At 35.6% G+C, this 19463-nt stretch overlaps 1 protein-coding gene across 2 annotated transcripts; it reads right to left on the minus strand.

The window, feature by feature from the left end:
- Positions 1-3554: 3554 nt before the first annotated feature.
- LOC149816542 (uncharacterized) lies at positions 3555-19080 on the minus strand. Of its 2 annotated transcripts, none has more exons than XM_089987436.1 (9): positions 18369-19080; positions 15297-15402; positions 14670-14762; positions 14385-14580; positions 11804-11982; positions 7618-7865; positions 5859-6046; positions 4258-4479; positions 3555-3877 (listed from the first exon to the last, which is right to left on the minus strand). In XM_089987436.1, the coding sequence occupies exons 1-8, from the start codon at positions 18841-18843 to the stop codon at positions 4312-4314; spliced, it is 1653 nt and encodes a 550-aa protein (XP_089843562.1). In that variant the 5' UTR covers positions 18844-19080; the 3' UTR covers positions 3555-3877; positions 4258-4311. The 2 variants fall into 2 exon arrangements, with proteins under 2 accessions (XP_089843562.1, XP_089843561.1); XM_089987435.1 differs by having other exon boundaries at positions 3555-3880.
- Positions 19081-19463: the final 383 nt, after the last annotated feature.

A 19463-nucleotide genomic window follows, 5' to 3' on the forward strand; every position in this document is an offset into this window, starting at 1 on the left:
TTTTGAAGCATCGTTAAAGTTTTGTTTTGCATTTTTTTAGGAAAAAATGTGCTGTCATCCATCCGTTATATATATATATATATATGAGTAGGTGATAGTTGCCTACTTCCTTTCGTGCTTACTAGCAGCCTACCAAGCTTTGAAAGGGTTTTTTCATTTTTCCTAAAATCTGACCAAACATATGTGATCTATATGTTTGATTTTATATGAAAAGACTCTTGGATCGTCCGATTCTGACACACAGTTAGGTTTTTATAAGATTTAAAAATTGATGATGTACAATTTTAAAAAATATTCAATTCTTAAAAAGTCATGTTTTTATCGAAAAAACATTATCCAAGTGTCATTTTTTACTAAATCTACCATGCCGAACACATCTGCAGGTTTAGATTTGCTAAAAACAACCCAGAACACCTATTTACTGGTGGCAGGCTGAAAAAGTTGTAGGCATCTCTCTCTCTCTCTCTCTATATATATATATATATATATATATAAAGCATAATAAGAAAGCATAAGAATACAAATACTGTTTTTTTGCTGAAGTCAAGCTTGTGACACTTCTATTACAACTGGGTAACATTCCTGGAAGGTGACAGTACACGCATACCATCCTCTCCTCTTGACCATAGTTCAAGATACAAGGTTGATGGTATTGATAAGCACTACCATTTTGATAAATAGAGATGGATAATGATAGTGTAAATCAATTTGAAAAAAACAAGTGGCTTAGTGTAATAAGTGTAGATATTGGGTTCAGTACGTGCCTTAGAAGAAAGAGAATTATCATGATGCTTAATTGGTTACAGTTATGTAGGTGGATGGAAACGGCAGTGATTAGATGGATGGCGTATATGAATCCATGTTCGTTGGGTCCAAAGTAAGAAGAGGGCATGTAAATTACCGGAAGAAAGAATGAGAATGGCCATGAGGACCCAAAGGGGAGCCTGGAATTTCATTCTTTTTGTACGTTCATTGCAGAATATTTCTAGATCCCAATACACCCAATGCCAGATAGCTGCCAAGAAGCACAATGCCAGAAAACACTGCCCCCTTCTTAATTCCAAATACCCGGATTGGTTATAGTTCCACCTGTAATACTCCAACCCCATGAATTGGTTATTCCTAAAAACGACCTTCCATGATCAATCGCTCTAACAAGACCAGTACAATTATCGGAGTTCGGATAAAAGTAAGGCCCGGAAAGGGGCTCAAATAAATGAGTCAAGTGCGAATTGAGATTAAACCGGAAAGTTACTTTCTGAATTCCAAAAGATTAAAGTAGGAAATAAATGCTTTATAATCTGTAAATCTTTAGGGACACTACAGTATCTTCAGCACCTTTCCAGACAAGGTTATAAGAGGAAACTATTGAATTTGGTTCTTAAATTTTTAAGCAATAAAAATATGATAAACTCTAGACAGTTTTAATTTCAATTTTCGAAAATGGCCAACGGTCCTTTATATATAAAGTAACACGTAGGTGCATGATCACTTTTGAACATGACCAAAACGAACTCGCGTGGAGCGTCCATTGCATGCATGATGGACGCTCCACGCTTGTTTCTGCCGAACAAGAGCTTTATCAGTGACAAAAGTTGCATCTTCTTTGGCAAAACCATGCACATAGCATCCATCATGTGCACGCGAGCGAGTTCGTTTTGGTCATGTTCAAAAGTGATCATGCACCTAAGAGTTTTTCTTATATATATAAAAACATTTGCAGCAGTTGTTTGTATGTACAGATACCTTATTTTTCCAAAAAAAGAGGAAAAAGAAAACTTGGCAAGGTTTTTGTGCCATGCCCTGTTATCCTAGTTTTCTTGATAAGCCAGTTTAATACAAGAGACTGCTTGGCTAGTGGCTCTTGTGCCATGCCCGGTTAATTCTACATATTTGCATCACGTTTTCAGAACAAAATATGTGAATATGATTAGAGTAATGATAGATTGATGAGGATAACTAATTCCATATCGAAAATATGTGAAGAAAATGTTTTGTTAAAAGTACGGAAACATCATTAAAAATGTTTTGTACTAAAAAAGAACAATGAAAAATGCAAAAAAATTTGAGTTGCAGAAAGTTTGGTAGACAATATATATAGAATATGAGAACTAATGGGTGAACCATGCTTTTCATGGAGTTTTTGTTCTTTTCTCTTGAATCTAACTATTCAATGTGATCTACATGCTTAGTTTTATAAAAGTCTGCTCTTGAATCATCCAATTTTGATGCATAAACATGATTTTTTAGGGCTTTAAAATCAATGACTAATAAACTTCATAAATATTTAAGCAATCAGAATTAGCATTTTTGCAATGGTTGATTTCTAACAAATTTACCACGACAAGCACCACATGGTTGGATTTGCAAAAAAAATGTTGGAAATGCCCATATTTCTGGTTCGCATATTATAGTTCTCATATTTCAGTTCACAAATTCTACTCTCTCTCTCTCTATATATATATAGGCATGGGAGTAACAGTGGACGACTACTGTTATTCGGATGAAGGAGCAACGCTGATTGCACACATGATCAGTGGCACCCTTTTTTGTGCAAAAAACTGATTCCTCCACTAAAGATCTGGGCGGAAAACATGTCTTTAAAGATGGTAAAAGACTGCCACTGATTCACCATTTTGGGCAATTCTGTGCAAAATCAGAAGTACAGTTAGCGTCCGACCTTTGTTCAACAGGAAGGGGTTCAACGATGCCCCCTTCCCTATATATATATATATATATACACATAATTTGGTTTTAATTTTACAAGATGAGGTCAAAATATAGGTAAATGCGAGAATTTTCCTTTAAAGCAAAGCTATATATTTGCAACTATGCGGTTGAATCCAAGACCCATTTTGAACTCTAGATTTGGCAAGATTAGATCCACATCACAGGTTTTTTCTCAACGAAATACCTTTTTAATACAGCTCATGTGTCGATTACCATGTTTCATAAATTTTACCTACTTGGTAAGTTCTGGCCAATCACATAATACCTTTTAAATACAGCTCATGTGTCAATTACCATGTTTCATAAATTTTTCCTACTTGGTAAGTTTTGACCAACTCACATAATACCTTTTTAATACAGCTCATGTGTCGACTACCATGTTTCATAAATTTTAGCTACTTCGTAAGTTTTTGCCAGATCACATTTATGTGAATTGGAATGTGTTTGAAATAAAAGTTTTGTTACAAAATTAATCTCCTAAAGTGTGCAACCAAAAAGAAGTTTGTGCTTGGGTGCCGCCCTCCACTGGCAGTACCATACTGCATAATAGATATTCATAAGATAGTATTATTATCATTATAGAAGCATTTATATTGGCTTAAAATCATAAGCATCGAGTCAGCTAACCAAAATACTCAGTTATTAATTCCCAACAGCAAGTAACAACAGGTAATCTTGAGAAAAATATCCCACCAGCTTCCCAAAACAAACAAGCATACAAACGAACAAGGAAAAAAAAAGGTAAACCGCTGAAAATTGAGGCCACAACAAGAACAAAAATTAATCAAGATGCCAAACAGGAAAGAGAATTTTGTTGCTTTCAAGTCATATTTTGATCAATTCTAGATATTCCAATAGCACAGATCTAATATTACATTTAAAATCTTTTAAAAGGTTGATAAATTCTAATCAGATTGCCATGTTGGTTGACTGTGTCCTGCCTGAATTTCAGATTGAATTTGTATACTTGGATGTTACCATTCAAGATGTGTCATGATGTCATTACTGAAAACCTCCTGAGGAACCTGGATCATCTACTACCATATCTGCATTTTCTCCAACATTCCTGGGCGCCTTATTTGTCTGTGGTCAGGATACTTCCTCTGGGTTTAAAGCACTAATCAACACCTCATAATATCATGAGGGACTGCTGACAAAAGGCAATGATAAAACACAGGTTATTTTCACACAGACCAAATGCTGCCAATGGAACGGTACTGTGATAATGGCATTAAGGGAACAGCAGCAACTAGTATGTGTTTTTTTTTTATGATGAGGAACCCTCATCGAAGCAAGGGAAACCCTGGGTGGGGCCCCACGGCCACCCTGCCTTATGTGGACCACCTCTGAAAGCTACGGGCACACCCGTGCCAGCAACTAGTATGTATTATGTGCCCACATGCCCACAATGAACTGCAACTGCCCATAATCCAGGGAGATTTATAAGCATTAAATGTTAATAGCTTCCCAACATACACGTGATAAAGGGTAACGAAAGCATATAGAAAAGAGAGTTTAGAGATTTACCAAGAGTACCTCACAAGAAGACCAGAAAAAAAGCTCATTCACTACTACAGCTTCTCACGTGAATGGATAGAAGTTTGAGAAGAGCAAACTCCCAAGGAGAATATAGGATATGAAATAAGCCCAAATGAAGTAAGACCATTTCAAACCAATACCAGTAGAGACAGCCAAGTGCGAAATAAACCAATAAATAGGGGGACTGGAAGACAAGAATCGAGTTGCAACCTGAAGAAAAATGTTAGTATCACAATATGGCATGTACTTGAACCCGTAAGACCATCTCAAACCAACATCAGTAAAGAGAACTAAGTTCAAAATAAGGGGACTGGCAGACAAGAATCAAAACAGAATGCCTCCATCAATCAAATAGTTTAAGTCAAACAGAGCCTAATGCAGTAAGAATCCAGTAGAATACCTAGGATTGCCATTTTGGATTTAAAGTTTCCCATATTTCTAGACAAATATACAATTTATTAACTTTTGATGATCTGAAATTTTTACCTCAGATATAAGGGAAGATACAACTGAAACAATGAAGATTTTAGGCTGGAGTTAGTAAAACTGGAAGATGACTATTATGCACTGAGCAAATCAATGTACCCATCAGAGGTATTCGTTATTTCTTATAAATGGGGATGGATACATTCATTTCATTTAATCTATCAGTAATACTGAAAAGATTTTCTAAAAAAGATGAGGAACCTGTCATATAGGTATGTGTACACGGTACAACACGAGTGTCTCATATGACAGTTGTTTCCCAAAAGAAGAGTGCAAAAATGCATCTGGGTTCTGTTTGTCAATGTGCAACTCTGCACGAACATGCATGCATGTGAGTGAACAGTTCTAGTAATATATAAAGAAAAAATTGCAGAAAGTATAACATAAAATATATCCTACATATGACGTAATATCCATGTTTGGCACTATCCAGAAGTACCCACATCAACATGGTATGTGGGCATGTTGAGGAATCCATATTAAAGTGAGAAACCCAAGGTAAAAAGCAGTTTTTTTCACAATCTGTAGATGAAGAAAAATAGTTAATTTTTCATATAAACTCTGTTGAAGTGGTGAGATACTGAAACTGAACTTAGGATCTATCGGTTGGCATATGTTTAGTAGTCTAATAACGACCCAGTAATGGATTATGATCGTGTATGTGTGTGCATGTGCACGTGTTTGTGTGTGTGTTGCATATGTGTGTGCATGCATGCACGCAAACATGTGTGTGTGTATACACGCGCATGTGCATGGCCGCTTGCATATAAATTGAACAATGCCTGGAGTCAAGCAAATTCATTGGCAGACACAACTTGGCACAAGGCAGCATACATCATAAGGATTTTTTTTTTAGAGAGACTACAGTCATTCATATGATGATTCAACTTACTGCTCTATACAGATCCGGAGCTGTATGATTTACATCAAATGAGATCTAGCAATTGAGGTCAACCAGTCATTTCAAACTTTATGGCACTTGCCTTAGATTGATATGAAGTTATTCCTCCATTTTCTAAGTTCTAATAAATGATCATGCGAATGCCTATGGTTGTGCATATATGAGCTAAGTTAATAATCAAATAGAATGAGTAGTTTTTTACCTGCACATGCATCACAAAAAATGCAACAGCAACCAAGAATGCCAAGTGTAGAATAAAAGGCAGTACAAGGACCGGGTCATATGTCAGCCTAACTGAAAGATGATTACTCTCTTGTAAACAAGAATCATCAATTATTTGAACACCACCAGTATCAGTCTTCTTCTTCCTCTTTCTATGCATGAGTTTAGCTGCCATGGAATTAAAAACAGGTATGAGATGCTAGATATTGGAAACAGCGGGTAGAAATAAAAACATATAACAAGATTCCTACAGTTAGATAAAACCAAATGATCAAGAAACTTCCTTAATGTAAAACAAATAGCATTTGATTTTATCCATGCATTCTATAGCTGTTATCTGCCCCTTGTGCTTCTCATCCATTATTATTACACTACTATGGAATTTATATACAACAAATATATTAATTCATATATAAACAAGGCAAAGAGAAACCAAAAGTTTATTGTACCCCTATACATATGAATAAGTATGAAAACATACAATATCTTGTCCCTTTTGTTAAGAATGCAAGGTCATGCACATACTTGTTGGTATTGTCATTTATTCATGGGAGCAGAGGTAGGATATCTTTTTCTGTCATTATGCCTGCTTGTTCATGGGTAAAATGGTCCTTCTACCTAGAGCCTCCATTAGTTAACTTGTGCAGATTAGCAGCTTTACTCAATCTGAATTTTATTTATTCTCTGCATTATGGAGAATGCTCCAATCTACTCGTGCAGTGCATTGTGGGACCAATCATTAAAATCAAGAGTTAGTGAACAATATATTTCACTAACAGCCTATAGCCTGAGATGCCATAGCCAATATATTTCATCTATGGCTGTTGAAATTACAATGTGTGAATCTGTCACAGGGATGCTTCAAATTGTCCTGTGTTGTGTCTCCTTTTATACTATTCCTAAAGGAAACTACCCAAAAAATGGTCTGTCATGTGACTTGGTTTGAATATTTCATTAGCTAATGTTGAATTTGTCTATATCTGATTAATCTTTGTTCCTTTGTTATCCAGTCATCATAAGCTGAACTTTTAATCATAATTGATTTAGTTATAACTTGCTCAGTCTGCTTAACAATGAATTTAGGTGATGGCTCTGATCCACCATGATCTGCAAGTTTCATATATCTTATGTAGGGACCAGCAGTTCGTTGCCAGATCAAGTGTTAATTTAACATTCACTTTCAAAAAGTTTATGTATCCAAATTCCATGATGTTAAAACAATTCTGCTGAAGTCTCAATGAGAAGCTCTGGAGTATTGGGCAATTCAAGAAACGTTTACATCCTAAATGACTTGAGATACAAAGTAGATCCACTGGATTCAAACGATATTTGATTCTCCAAAAGAACAAAATCAGACCCAAATGATCCAAATCCAAATGATTTGAGGTCAAAAACTTCATTCAGATCCAAATGATCAAAGACCCAAAAGGGATCAAATGGTCCAAGATACAAATCAAAAGTCAAATATCCAGATGGTCCTAGATGATCAAGATCCAATACAAGCCTTTTAGTATAATATTGGTTCCAATGTTGATCAAATGGGTGGATCTGATGCTGTCACATGGATTTGGCTGAAGATATGGAGGTGTTAAAAGCTACATGTTTAGCTTGTACAAACTATAAAGGGCAACATGAAGTAACATAATGAGCAAAGAAAATTAAATGAATTATTCCAGGCTCTTAAAATTTTCTCGTATTGTACAGACCATCTAATTAACACTGCAAGTAATCCTGCAAACCTGTGGGTATATCAGAAAAATTTGTGTCAAAAGACTGAATGGTATTGCACTTTCTGCCTGTGCTAGTAGAATGGAATATAAAAGCATCATTTTCAATAGGATGAGCAAGAAAACCCAAAGAAAACATCACTTTATGATGCAACTTTGTGTATTCAATAATGGAGCATGCAGCCAGAGACAGAACCGGGGACGCAAGAAGAAAATTCGGTAGCTGTTTCAGTTGGAAGTATCTCAGGAACCCAACACCCCTGCATCACAAGGTCAACAAGGGATAAATGAAATGAATCAATCAGCACAGAGATATACCCACAAACACTAGAAAAAACGGGAAAAGAAGTGTTGATTGCATCAGTTTGGTTTGAGCAAAAACTGTGATCAAATACAGGTCCAATAGTTAAATAGTCATAGTTGGCAAGCATTTTCAGAAGCATATCTGATTGAAAAAAATGCATGCATCTCGATTCAACTATTACATTAAACTGAAAATCTAGATCCAGAAAGTTAACAAAATTTGGATCTGGTTTGGTATTTTTTTGTCCAAAGTTGGTTTGCAGACAATAATGTTGCACCTAATTAAGCGAGTACATTGTACCTAGATACATGCACAATCTGTATGATTTACTGTTAATTTATAGTCTTTTTTGTATATATATATATATTAATAGGTGTATACATTAAATATATATATATTAGGGATTTATGTATTTTTGTATTTACTTCTTTCATTGTCTTTTTATTTGTTTTCTTTATTATTTTATTGTAATAGGTAGTTCCCCTTAGGGGCACTTTTGTATTTTTTTGTTATAACCATTGGAGGTAGCTGTTCGGCTTAGTTGAGCTCCCTCTCTCCTTTAGTCTCTTGTGTGTCTATATATATATATATAGAGAGAGAGAGAGAGAGTAATGGGTACATGCTAAATGAGTTTTTAAGGGGGGTTTTGTTTTATTTTTAAATTCTGACTGTACAGAAGTGATCTATGTACTTGATTTTATAGGGATAAACTCTTGAAGTGTTCGATTCCGATACATGGGTGGGTTTTTATAACATTCGAAAAATCAACGTTCCAAAATCTTTGTAAATTTTCGAGGCGCCAAATATCATTTTTTCATCGAAACACCAGGTGTGGATTCCTCGTAAATCGACCATGCCCAACACATTTATGGGCTTGAAAATGCGAAAAAAACACCGAAAGAGCAGAAAACCCCATTTAGCATATATATATATATATATATATATATATATATATATATATATATGGGGTGGGGGTGGGGGTGGGGGTGGGGGTGGGGGGGGGAACTAACCCACATATTCTTGTGCTTTTCTTAAGCATTCTTAGATCATAAAATTATTTATTTTTATGTGTGTTGTAGCCCTTGAGTGGCTTGTGTTTTTGCTATCTTTGGCGACCTTGTTTTTGCCCATAAAAGGCTTCTCGTATTTGTGCACACACTTGTAATTGTGTTAGCCCATAGTGGCATCTTTTTGTGCACACTCTTATTTCATTATATTTACATCCTTAGAATAATAGCACTTCAAGCACATTAGCATTAGCACAAGAATTACTAAACAGATGAGCAAGGCATGACAGTTTTTTGAACAATGTAAGCTATAGGTTCCAATAAAAGAGAAAGCCGCTGAGAGTTGTCCATTATTAAACAAAACTTTAAAACTACAAGAAAATTTTAAATACCATTCCATTTTCTGAGCACAAATATAAATTTCCATTGACCTTATGGCACACAATGCCATGAGAATTATCAGTACCAAGGGGTTGTGAACACATTTTGTTGTTAGTATGATGACTCTGATAAGCATATTCTCACAATTTTTTTCTGTTATAAGTAAAAGCCAGAAAAAGTGAGAAGATACTACAGCCCAAAGTAGGGTTACCAGAAGTGCTATAGGGCATGGGGAAGCGTGTTTCCCCAAAACACGCTTCCCCAAGCATGCTATAGGTTCTAATGTGGAAACTTGCTTTCCCATCTAAGGAAAGAGAGCTTCCTGACAATGGGAAGCGTGTTCCCAGACAAAAAGGAATCGTGTTTCCTGAGATAAGTAAACGTGATTCCCATTATGACTCCCAGAGTTGGGAATCGAGTTTCCTAGGGTTGATTTCCTTAAATTATTTGCTTGGCCATTTTTTCCCCTACCAAATTTGTTTTTGACAAAAAAAAAAAGAAACACTTTTTTAGGTCAAAAGGGTGTTTTACTTAAAAATGTATAAATGCAAAAGGGGGAACATTTTGGGGCTTTTCAAAGGATTTTAGAAGAGAAGAAAGGGTGCAGTGATCTCACCTCTCCTCTATGGTTTGTCTTTGGCAAGAATCCAGCATCATGCGAGGATTTCAAGCAATGTGCGACTTCGTCATGGCCTTCTTTACAAGGTACACCCTACTCTCTCTCTCTCTCTCTCTCTCTCTATATATATATATATATATATATGCACGTCTTCTTCCTCTTCCCCTGCACTTCTCCTTTTCCGTCTTTTTCTTATTGTTCTTCCTCTTACCCTGCACTTTTCCTTTTCCTTCTTTTCCTTCTTTTTCTTCTTCCTCTTCCCCTGCACTTCTCTTTCTCTTCTTCTTTTAATCCCTCGCCCTATGCTTCTTCTTTTTCTTCTTTCCTACGCTTTTCTTCTCCTTGTCCTGTGCTTCTTCCTCTTCCCTGCAGTTTTTCAATTTTTCTCCATTTTCCATGTTGCTTTGCATTATTTTTTTTTCTGTTGGTTTTAGCAGCGGACCTAGGCGAGGTATGCATTATATATCTTGTGTTTTTTTTCACTTTCTTCTATATGTATTGTTTATATTTTAAATTAATTTTTTGAACATTTTAACAATATTCATTGTAGGAAATGAAGAAAATGGAAGGAATGGAGGGTGAGCATGTGGAGAGGCAAAGGCAGGAAGTTCTTCCAAATTTATTGTTGATCTGAAGAAGAAGAGATAGATGACAAATTATTGACTATGAACTCTTTATTATGTAGTTTGGAAACTCTTAGGTTGCTTTGGTGGTGACTTTTTTGTTATAGACTTGTAATATTTTGTTGGTTTGATGGTTTGAACATTGAACTTTGAAGTTTGAATGCTGAAGTGAACTGATAGTTTTAAATTTTAAACTTTGAAATGTTTAATTTACTTTATGTTTTTTAGTGCTTAAATGCATAATTTGTTTTGTGAGTTAAAATTTTTAACCATATCTCCATGTAATCTTTTAGTTTATTGATTTTGTTATCTTGCATAGATCATAACCTCATATAACAAATTTCCTAAAAAAGGTATGTTTCTTAACCAAATTTATTAGTTTTCTATAGCTTATACTTTTACTACCAATAATGTGATAATGTTTTTATTATTTTTATATTTAGTAGCTCTTAAATTCTTTTTGTATGGATTATGAAATATGAATTCTTGTTGATGTATTAATTATTAAATGCTTGCGACATGATGCATTTGTTAAATGGTTGCACTTGCATATATGATTCAGTTTTGAGATTAATAGATCAGCTTGAATGTTATGTACTCATACTTTATTTTGTCCATGATACCATAAATTTTATATTTTCGTTAATTAAGAAAAATATAATTACATTTTCGCTTCCTATTTTATTCCTATTCGCTTTCCCTTTCGCTTTCTTTTCACTTGCCACTCGATTCTCTCTTTGTTTCCCCAACAAATCCTTTTCGTTTCCGGTTCGATTCCTAGGTCGCTTCCAGTTTGATTTTCTTGTTGCTTTCAATACGATTCCCAGTTCACTTCCAAGTCGTTTTGCGCTTCCCGCTACTTAAATTTTTAGAAGTGTCTCACTTCCCAATTTCGCTTCCCGATTTCTCTTCCTGAATCGCTTCTCGCTCCCACTACCTTGATCAGCAACCTTGGCCAAAGTAATGAAAAAAGGGAATACACCATACACCATAGCCATTTAAAAACATTTTAAACAACAGAATTTAACAAAAAGAGGAGTCATGACTGGAAAATTGCACCACCCAAAAACTGATAATGTCTGAACAAAACCTGTAATTTTCTTAACCAAAACTGTAAAACAAAAGGTAATTTCACCAGAACTATTTGTGAAAACATAAAAGTGGTTGTGTAACAAGGTAAAAAGCGTATTAATGACATTTATGAAAATAAATCCAAGTGTGAAAGTTATTGCTATTCAGCCTTCACAATAATATTGAGGCTTACCAGTAATGGCTTTGAATAAATCCATATAAGTACGGCACTCTGGATTTGCACCAAGGCCTTAATTCATCTGAGGAACTTCTTCGGCAAATGTTATAGAATCCATACACTTGAAATGAAATGAAGGGCATGAAAACAATTAGAGATTGGAAAACTGCAGCAAAGGCAATCCGCAATGCCAACTGCAACAAAAATAACAAGAATATTTTACAGGCAAAAATAACAATAATATTTTACAGAAGATTGGTACTGAACCCCAGCATCAGCATTTAACAATATTAGAAAAGTACACATTACTGATTCTGAAAAAAAAATTCCATCAAAATGAGCACTGTTTCTTTAGTGTTAGGGTGTATTTGGTCGAAGGAAGAGTTTTCACTAAAGTTCACTGCCATTCAAATTTTACATTTGAACCACTTCAGATCAAGTATTGTGATCATTCAAATTACCAATGGTGGATAAATTAAAGTCCTGCTAAGAAGAATATCCTTTCTCATTCATGATGCTGATAATTCAAATTCTGGATATTTTGGAGACCCAATATTCTCCATGGTATTTCCATCAGTTTGGTCAAGACACTGGTATTCTTCATCACGAGCATCAACTTTTACTTTCCATACAAACAAAACCTTAAAGTTGTTTAAAACTCAAAGCTACAGAAAATTATTGTGTGGACTTACATTATGCTAACTAGAAATAGTGAATACAAAGAAGGTGCAGTTCCACAAAAAAATTATTAGAGTATCTTGTCCATAAAGCATCATTCAGTAACTGCAAAAAATGGCCTCACAAAATTAAATAATCATAACAGCCAGCAAAAAATATATGCAGAAAAGGGCATGTGGTTAGACCAAATATGGTCACCATAAGAACTCTAACATTTGTATTCTTCTTCTCTATTTTTATCTTAGATATGATATTAAAATTGATTTGATTGACCTAGACAAGCCTACCAGTTGAGGAGGCGGCATATGATGCAGGGGAAAAATCATAACTTCCCAGAAGTCTTGTATTTTGATTCTTTATTACATAATCTTATGTTTACACTTCTATGGTATGTGGTAATTTTTTATGTTTGCAACCCCTATTAATTTAACCATTTTAGGGTAAAGTCCATATTAATAAAAAGATTATGGGGGTCAAATAGCTCGATGGTTAGATCACACTATCATACCAACATCCCATTTCAAATCACATGGAGGTTATCCCCAGCTTGCCTATAAAAAAAAAAGCCAAAGATTATGAAGTAGTTCCTCTCCATCAGCAAACGTTAGAGTCATGGCCAGTCTATCCCCTTACTTCCTTCATCATGTTGCAACAATAACCAATTAAAAATTCCCAAAATTTTAGTTATGTCATTTATCTACATTATTCTTTGCTAAACTTACTTTATGATTCAGCAAGAGTACTTGCAATGCAATATTTCTCTAATTATGTTTTTCTTCATCGAAGCATGTGCAAATTTTGTTACCAAATATCATTCAACTTGCTTTCATTAGCTTTTCACCAAACACTCAATGGTTACTGTTGGTGCTTGTATAACATGAAGGGAAGTGTCTAATTGATATATGTCTATGTATATAGACCTTTTTGTGATCTACATTTGTTTCTTAGGCATTTTTTACATTTTTAACAGTCACATATAATCTTATCTATCCTTTAAATGATAGTTTACAATCTCAACTCTCCAATAAGTTGTTTCATTTCACAATATCAAAATTGTTGTAGAACTATAACCAGAAAAATTAAGCCTACATTTCCATGGTATATATACTTCCAGATGCCTGAATTACCAAATTCTTATCATAAGATGCTTTCATGGTCATTGTAACGGGTTGCCAATCAAACATGGTAAAATTCCCACTGAGTTGCTTTTCAGATTCATTGGTTTTCAATTGCCAGAGATGAGACATAATAAACCTTAGCAGTTTACTGCCACACAAAAAAAACCTAGCAGTTTTCAACACAAATATATGTAGCATCTTTTTCGACATTTGATGGAAATACAGATTCACAGCAAAATGTTGAATGCTAAAAACTGTTTATATCGTCTTCAAAATAACATCTTAGTAGTCTTCTCAAAATTGAATGCTCTCTTACCTAATCATAGGTATTTGTATCACAGTAACTCAACTAAAAGAAAAAGCCATGTATCTCTGACAAATCAAGAAAGACAAAGCTACTCAAAGGAACCTGGAAACCAATATTCAGTTAAATGAAAATTTTCTTCAGGAAGGGAAAGTTGGCATGCAATTATTCTTAAAAGTATTGTATTGAAACTTTGACATGTACAGTGCCAAATTGGCCTATCATCCATTAAGATAACAGCAACAGCAGCAACAGTAAGCAGCAAAGAACAAATTCCCATATAAATATGACTGATTAAATTGAAAATGTGCAGGCTCATGCAAGCACACACATGTTCCTCTGCATATAGTAGATTACATTACAAAATCAGAAGTAGTCATGATCCTTGAATTAAAAGCTCATACATAAAAATGAATTTCAAGTTTTTACATGATACTCAAGAAAGATGAACAATGATGCTAGAAAACCACAACAGAATCCAGAATTATATTCTTACACTGACTTTCTTTTTCTGCACAATGGCATTACAAGCCTGATGCATTGCTTGAAAACAGAAATATCCAGCATTAAGAAATCCATTTGACCTTGCAGAACCAGAAAAAGCAAGCAGAATTGTAGCTTTCGTGTTGTTTCCACAGAGCAGATGATATAACCCTCCAAATGAAAGAAGGGCATATAGACTTTCCGAGTATCTGACAGATCAAGGAAATACAAATTACCAACTTCATAGCAACCATTACCAAGGGGCCTACAGATTCATCTGGCAGGGGTTTAGTTTTACATTGATGAATAGAATATGGAGGCTGGATTGAAGCAGAAAAAAACAGAAGCCCGAAAAGCATTTCTAGAATCCTTTAAGATGATGAATGAAAGCCTGCAGAGAAAAGAACCTTTAGATCTTTTTTTATCTTACAGCAGGTAAACAACAAAAATGACATGTAAAAAAAAGAATCGTAGACATAATCTTTGGTTACTATCTAATTTCTCAGAAGACTGACATTGGATGGCTTTCTGAGCATTAAGAAGAAAGCAGTAGGAAGCATGGGAAAACCAGTCAATAGGCATCGGTTTAGTAGACTTACAAAACTTCCACTAGAGCAACATCACACTGAGCTATCAAAAATAGATAGAGAAAAACAAAACCTATATCAGACAAAATATGCACAAAACTGACATGCTGAGCTCATCAGCTCTTCAGGTCACCTACAAAATCCTCACAACTTAATTCTTTAAAGCTCACCAAGATTTCGTATTACAGCATAAATAAATGAAAAGGAAAGTGTCAAAGCTCTGCACAGTATTAGTATGGAAACGACCTCAAAATCTGGATCTGATCAAGCAAAACCAATGAATTCTTATGGAACTCCAAAAGCTAAGTTGTCCAAATGTGCAAAATTAGATATCTTACCAGTAAAAGTAAATTGATGCAAGGCAAAAGGCCAAATTATTCAGAACATATGCAGATACGCCCAACACTGCCCTGTAACCCAATAGTGGAACAAGAGGTGCAAATACTGCAAATCCACCAGTCAAGCACAGTCAAGCTCATAAACAAGTAACCTACAAACATGGATCCCCCTTTATTAAAGGGATTTCAAAAACATAAGTATATCTCCAAAATGAATAAAATCTGAGCATGCTGCCTACAACATTAAAAATGCATGCTTTGTGGTAAAGATATTGAACTTAAGTAACTAAAACAAAAGTGTTTGTTAACATGAATATCGAGAATAATGATGTAGAATAAGAGTAACTTTTGTTCATTGTAAGTATCATAGTGTATTGCACGATACGTATCTTACCTAAGTGGTGTTATGATACGATACACACCTGTATCTCGATACGGGTGGATATCATACCCGAATCGGGTGTATCTTATGATACACTCCTGTATCTTATGAATTATAATACAGTCCGATACGAGGCCTCTATCTTACGAAATGCAATAAGTGCAGTTTAAGTTTCACTTATTTCAATTTTTTTCGTAACATATAAGAACCTTTGAGGCCAGTTTATGCTCATTCATAAAGGGCTTGAGAGTGATTTTGGGAGAAATTTCTTTCAAAAAAAGATGATGATCATGATCATGATTGACATTATCTAGTTCTTCTTTTTTTTCAAAAACTTGGTTATGTAAAATTTGTAAGCATTGAAAAACACTTTATGATATTGTTTTTGTTTATATAAAAAAAGACTATTATGAATCTTGTAACTTGTTAGCTTAGTTTTGTGGTTTAATATGTATATTATGTCATGGTTTGCATTTTTCTTGTGAGATATGCATGATATTCATAACATATTATCTTAATTATTTAATGTCCGATGTCTCATGCATGTCATTCATTGCATATAATTGTTTTGATATATTATATTATAGTTTTATCTTATAAAATTCATTGTTGTTTCTTGTGTAATGATTTTTCTAGAAATTTTCTTGATTCTTTTGGATTTTTTGGATGTTTTATCTAAAACATCCAATTTTTTACGATATGATATGATTGACATGTATCTTATTTTGAGCCTGACAAATACAGGTTACGATATGATTTTTACAACCTTGCTTTTGTTTTCTTTAGTCCAGTTCTTCAAAAGAAACTTGACAACAAAAACCAACAAATAGTTTGACAAGTATGGCCAAGTAGATCTTCTGTGATGCTTCACCAAAATTGGGTAAACAAAGGGTAATCTTTGTTTCAATCACGTACTTCAGTCCCAGCCTTCGAGGTTTACCCACAGTTGGATTTATATCAGCTAGATTATGAACTATGTCACAGGGATTCGGCTAGCAGGGTGCCGCACCTGCGTCGACGCGACGCGGGTGCGGTCGACGCAGGTGCGGCACCTGGTGCGGTCAACGCACCCAGGGTCATTTTGGTCCAATTTTTTGAACTTACAAAAAAAATTGCTGAGATTTTTTTTGCCCTATATGTCACAGGGATTCTCCAACTAGGTGCCGCACCCGATGAGGTCAACCTGACCCTGGGTGCAGTCAACACACCCAGGGTCATTTATGTCCAACTTTTGGACTTTATATATATATATATATATATATATATATATATATATATATATATATATATATATATATATTTTGCCGCACCCCCCCTTCCCCGTGCACCCAGGTTTTTTGGAAGTGCTGCATCCCCTCACCCTCACCAGCACCCATGTGACATAGATTATGAATGTTAAAAAAGAAAAAAGAAACATATTCCAATCTAACTAAAGAGCAGATGAAATCATACAGGATAAGAGAATTTTGCGGCAAAGTATGAGATCAAGCATTAATTTTGTATAATCTAAATGCAGTTAGTCCTCTATATGCATATTACAACAGAATTTTGATTTTAATGAAGTTTCATTTGAATAAGACAAAAGAAATGCTTGCTGTGAAGGAAGATAACTAACTTTCTGGCACATAAGATGTTCCACCAAATCAAGGCCTCACAAAATTTAGATCTTGATTCTTGAAATGCATTGCACTATCAAAATCATGTGCAGTTTGATGGGAATAAATATTTTTGCACTCTTCAAGCTCTGGTGCATAAAGATCTTATCAAGGATATAATGATAGATGTACAGAAGCACAGGATCCTAAATATAACCACAAAGACCACTGACAAAGAAAGAATTTATTCACTTTTCACACATGTTGTCGTTCTTTCTTCTTTTCACCCTAGTGTATTCCAGGGTCTTGACTAAAGATCATAATCAAATTTCTCCCCCTCTCATGGTACTCATGATACAAAGTCGTCTCTATGGCAAGAAATATTTTGCACATCTTCAAGCTCGGGTGCATAAAGATCTTCCCAAGGTTACAACGATAGATGTAGAGAAGCACAGGATCCTAAATATAACCACAAAGACGCTAAAGAAGAAAGAATTTATTCATTTTTTTGCGCATGCTGGCATTCTTTCATCTTTGCACACCCAGTGTATTTCACAGTCTTAACTAAAATTCACAATCAAATTTCTCCCCGTTTCATGGTGCTCATTATACAAAGTCGTCTCAATGGCAACAACTGTCCCCATTTTTATTAAAAAGATTACATTTTTCTTAGAAGATTTTCACACCATGTCTTGCAAAAACATTTTACTTCTAGACGAAATCATGTTTTGATTCTTTTATCGATTCTAAGGCAAGATTCGAACCAGTCTTATGACTATTCACCAAGGCTTGTTTAAATCTAAAGATGATCGGCCGTGGAGTTGAAGCGAGACTAGATTTAGGCCAATCTTCGGCATTGATCATTCAAACCCACAGGCAAAAACGTTGAATTAATACACCAGTTGATCTTCGAATCATAAATTCCTGTGTCCCTTACCAGATTTTACTGTGATGCGTTTGGCTAGACACGGTTATCAAAATGCGAGTCCAGTTTCCATTTCGTTTCCATAAAATCAAGCCTCTAATGATGAATCTCAATGAGAAAACAGCTAAACAAAGCAAAAAACAAATCATGCAACTAAGAAATTCACGAACCCGATCGCGCCAAGAACGAAATGCACAGAGGAAGGAGCGGCAAGAAGGCGTAGCTTTGCTCGTACTCGTACCCGCACTCGGCAATCCTCACGAAGTAGACGCCGTCCCAGACGATGCTATCCTCGATGGCCTTGCCGACCGCCGGCCAGCGAACGGGCCGCGACGGGGGGTCGATGACCCCGCCGGAATCCGGCGAGAGGCACGGCGGGTTCAAGGAGGCGGAGGTGTCGTAGGGAGAGGCGAGGAGCCTCCAGAAGACGATGAGGGCGAGGACGGCCGCCCTCAAAGCGGCCGCAATGCGGAGGACCCTTAGGGTTTCTGGAGGTTGGGAGGTTTTTGGTGGAGGAGAGATCTCCTTCTCCATCGGGGCGAACATCGGTAGACGAGAAGAACCAGAGTGCCGTCGGAGAACTCTGTGATGGCCGACGACGGTCGGACGGGAAAAGAAAGGGAGAGGAAATCGGGGAGGGCTCATTAAGTGACCCGGTTCTTGGTGAGGGTTTCCATAGAAAAAAACGAGAGAGAGAGAGACGTACTATTGTAATACTGCATGTCTATGGGACATCTTATTGTATTTGTGATGCCCATTACAGCCTAACAGAAAGGAAATGGAAATGGAGATGGAGATAGAATCATCATCTCCATCTTATGCCGTCCCACAGTTATAAAAGCAAGTGCAGCGGTATATTCTGCTCGCACACACCATTCCCATTCTTTTTTGCAACTGTTGGGATTCAACACTGCTATGCTCAGGGGCGTAGCTAGGATTCATGTGAGGGGGGCCCAATTTTTTTTTTTTGAGATAAAATAAAAAAATGGCTACAATTATTAATAAAAATCTATTTCATATGGCTATTTGCTGCAGTCAGGGCTGGGCTACAAAAAAGGATAAAAATCTATTTCATATGGAATCAGGACTGGGCTTTAAAAAAAAAAAAATTAACTGTTTCAGGAGGCATGCAATTAAAGAACAAGAAAGTAACCAAATGCACAAGACATCGAATTTATGTGGTTCGGCAAAACCGTCTATAAAAAAGTACGAGAGAAATCTTTATTAAAACCAGCAAGCATGCATGTTATAGGGCTCTCTAAAGC

This window comes from Nuphar pumila, chromosome 14 (assembly GCF_984573655.1).
Source record: "Nuphar pumila chromosome 14, dmNupPumi1.hap1.1, whole genome shotgun sequence".
NCBI lineage: Eukaryota > Viridiplantae > Streptophyta > Magnoliopsida > Nymphaeales > Nymphaeaceae > Nuphar > Nuphar pumila.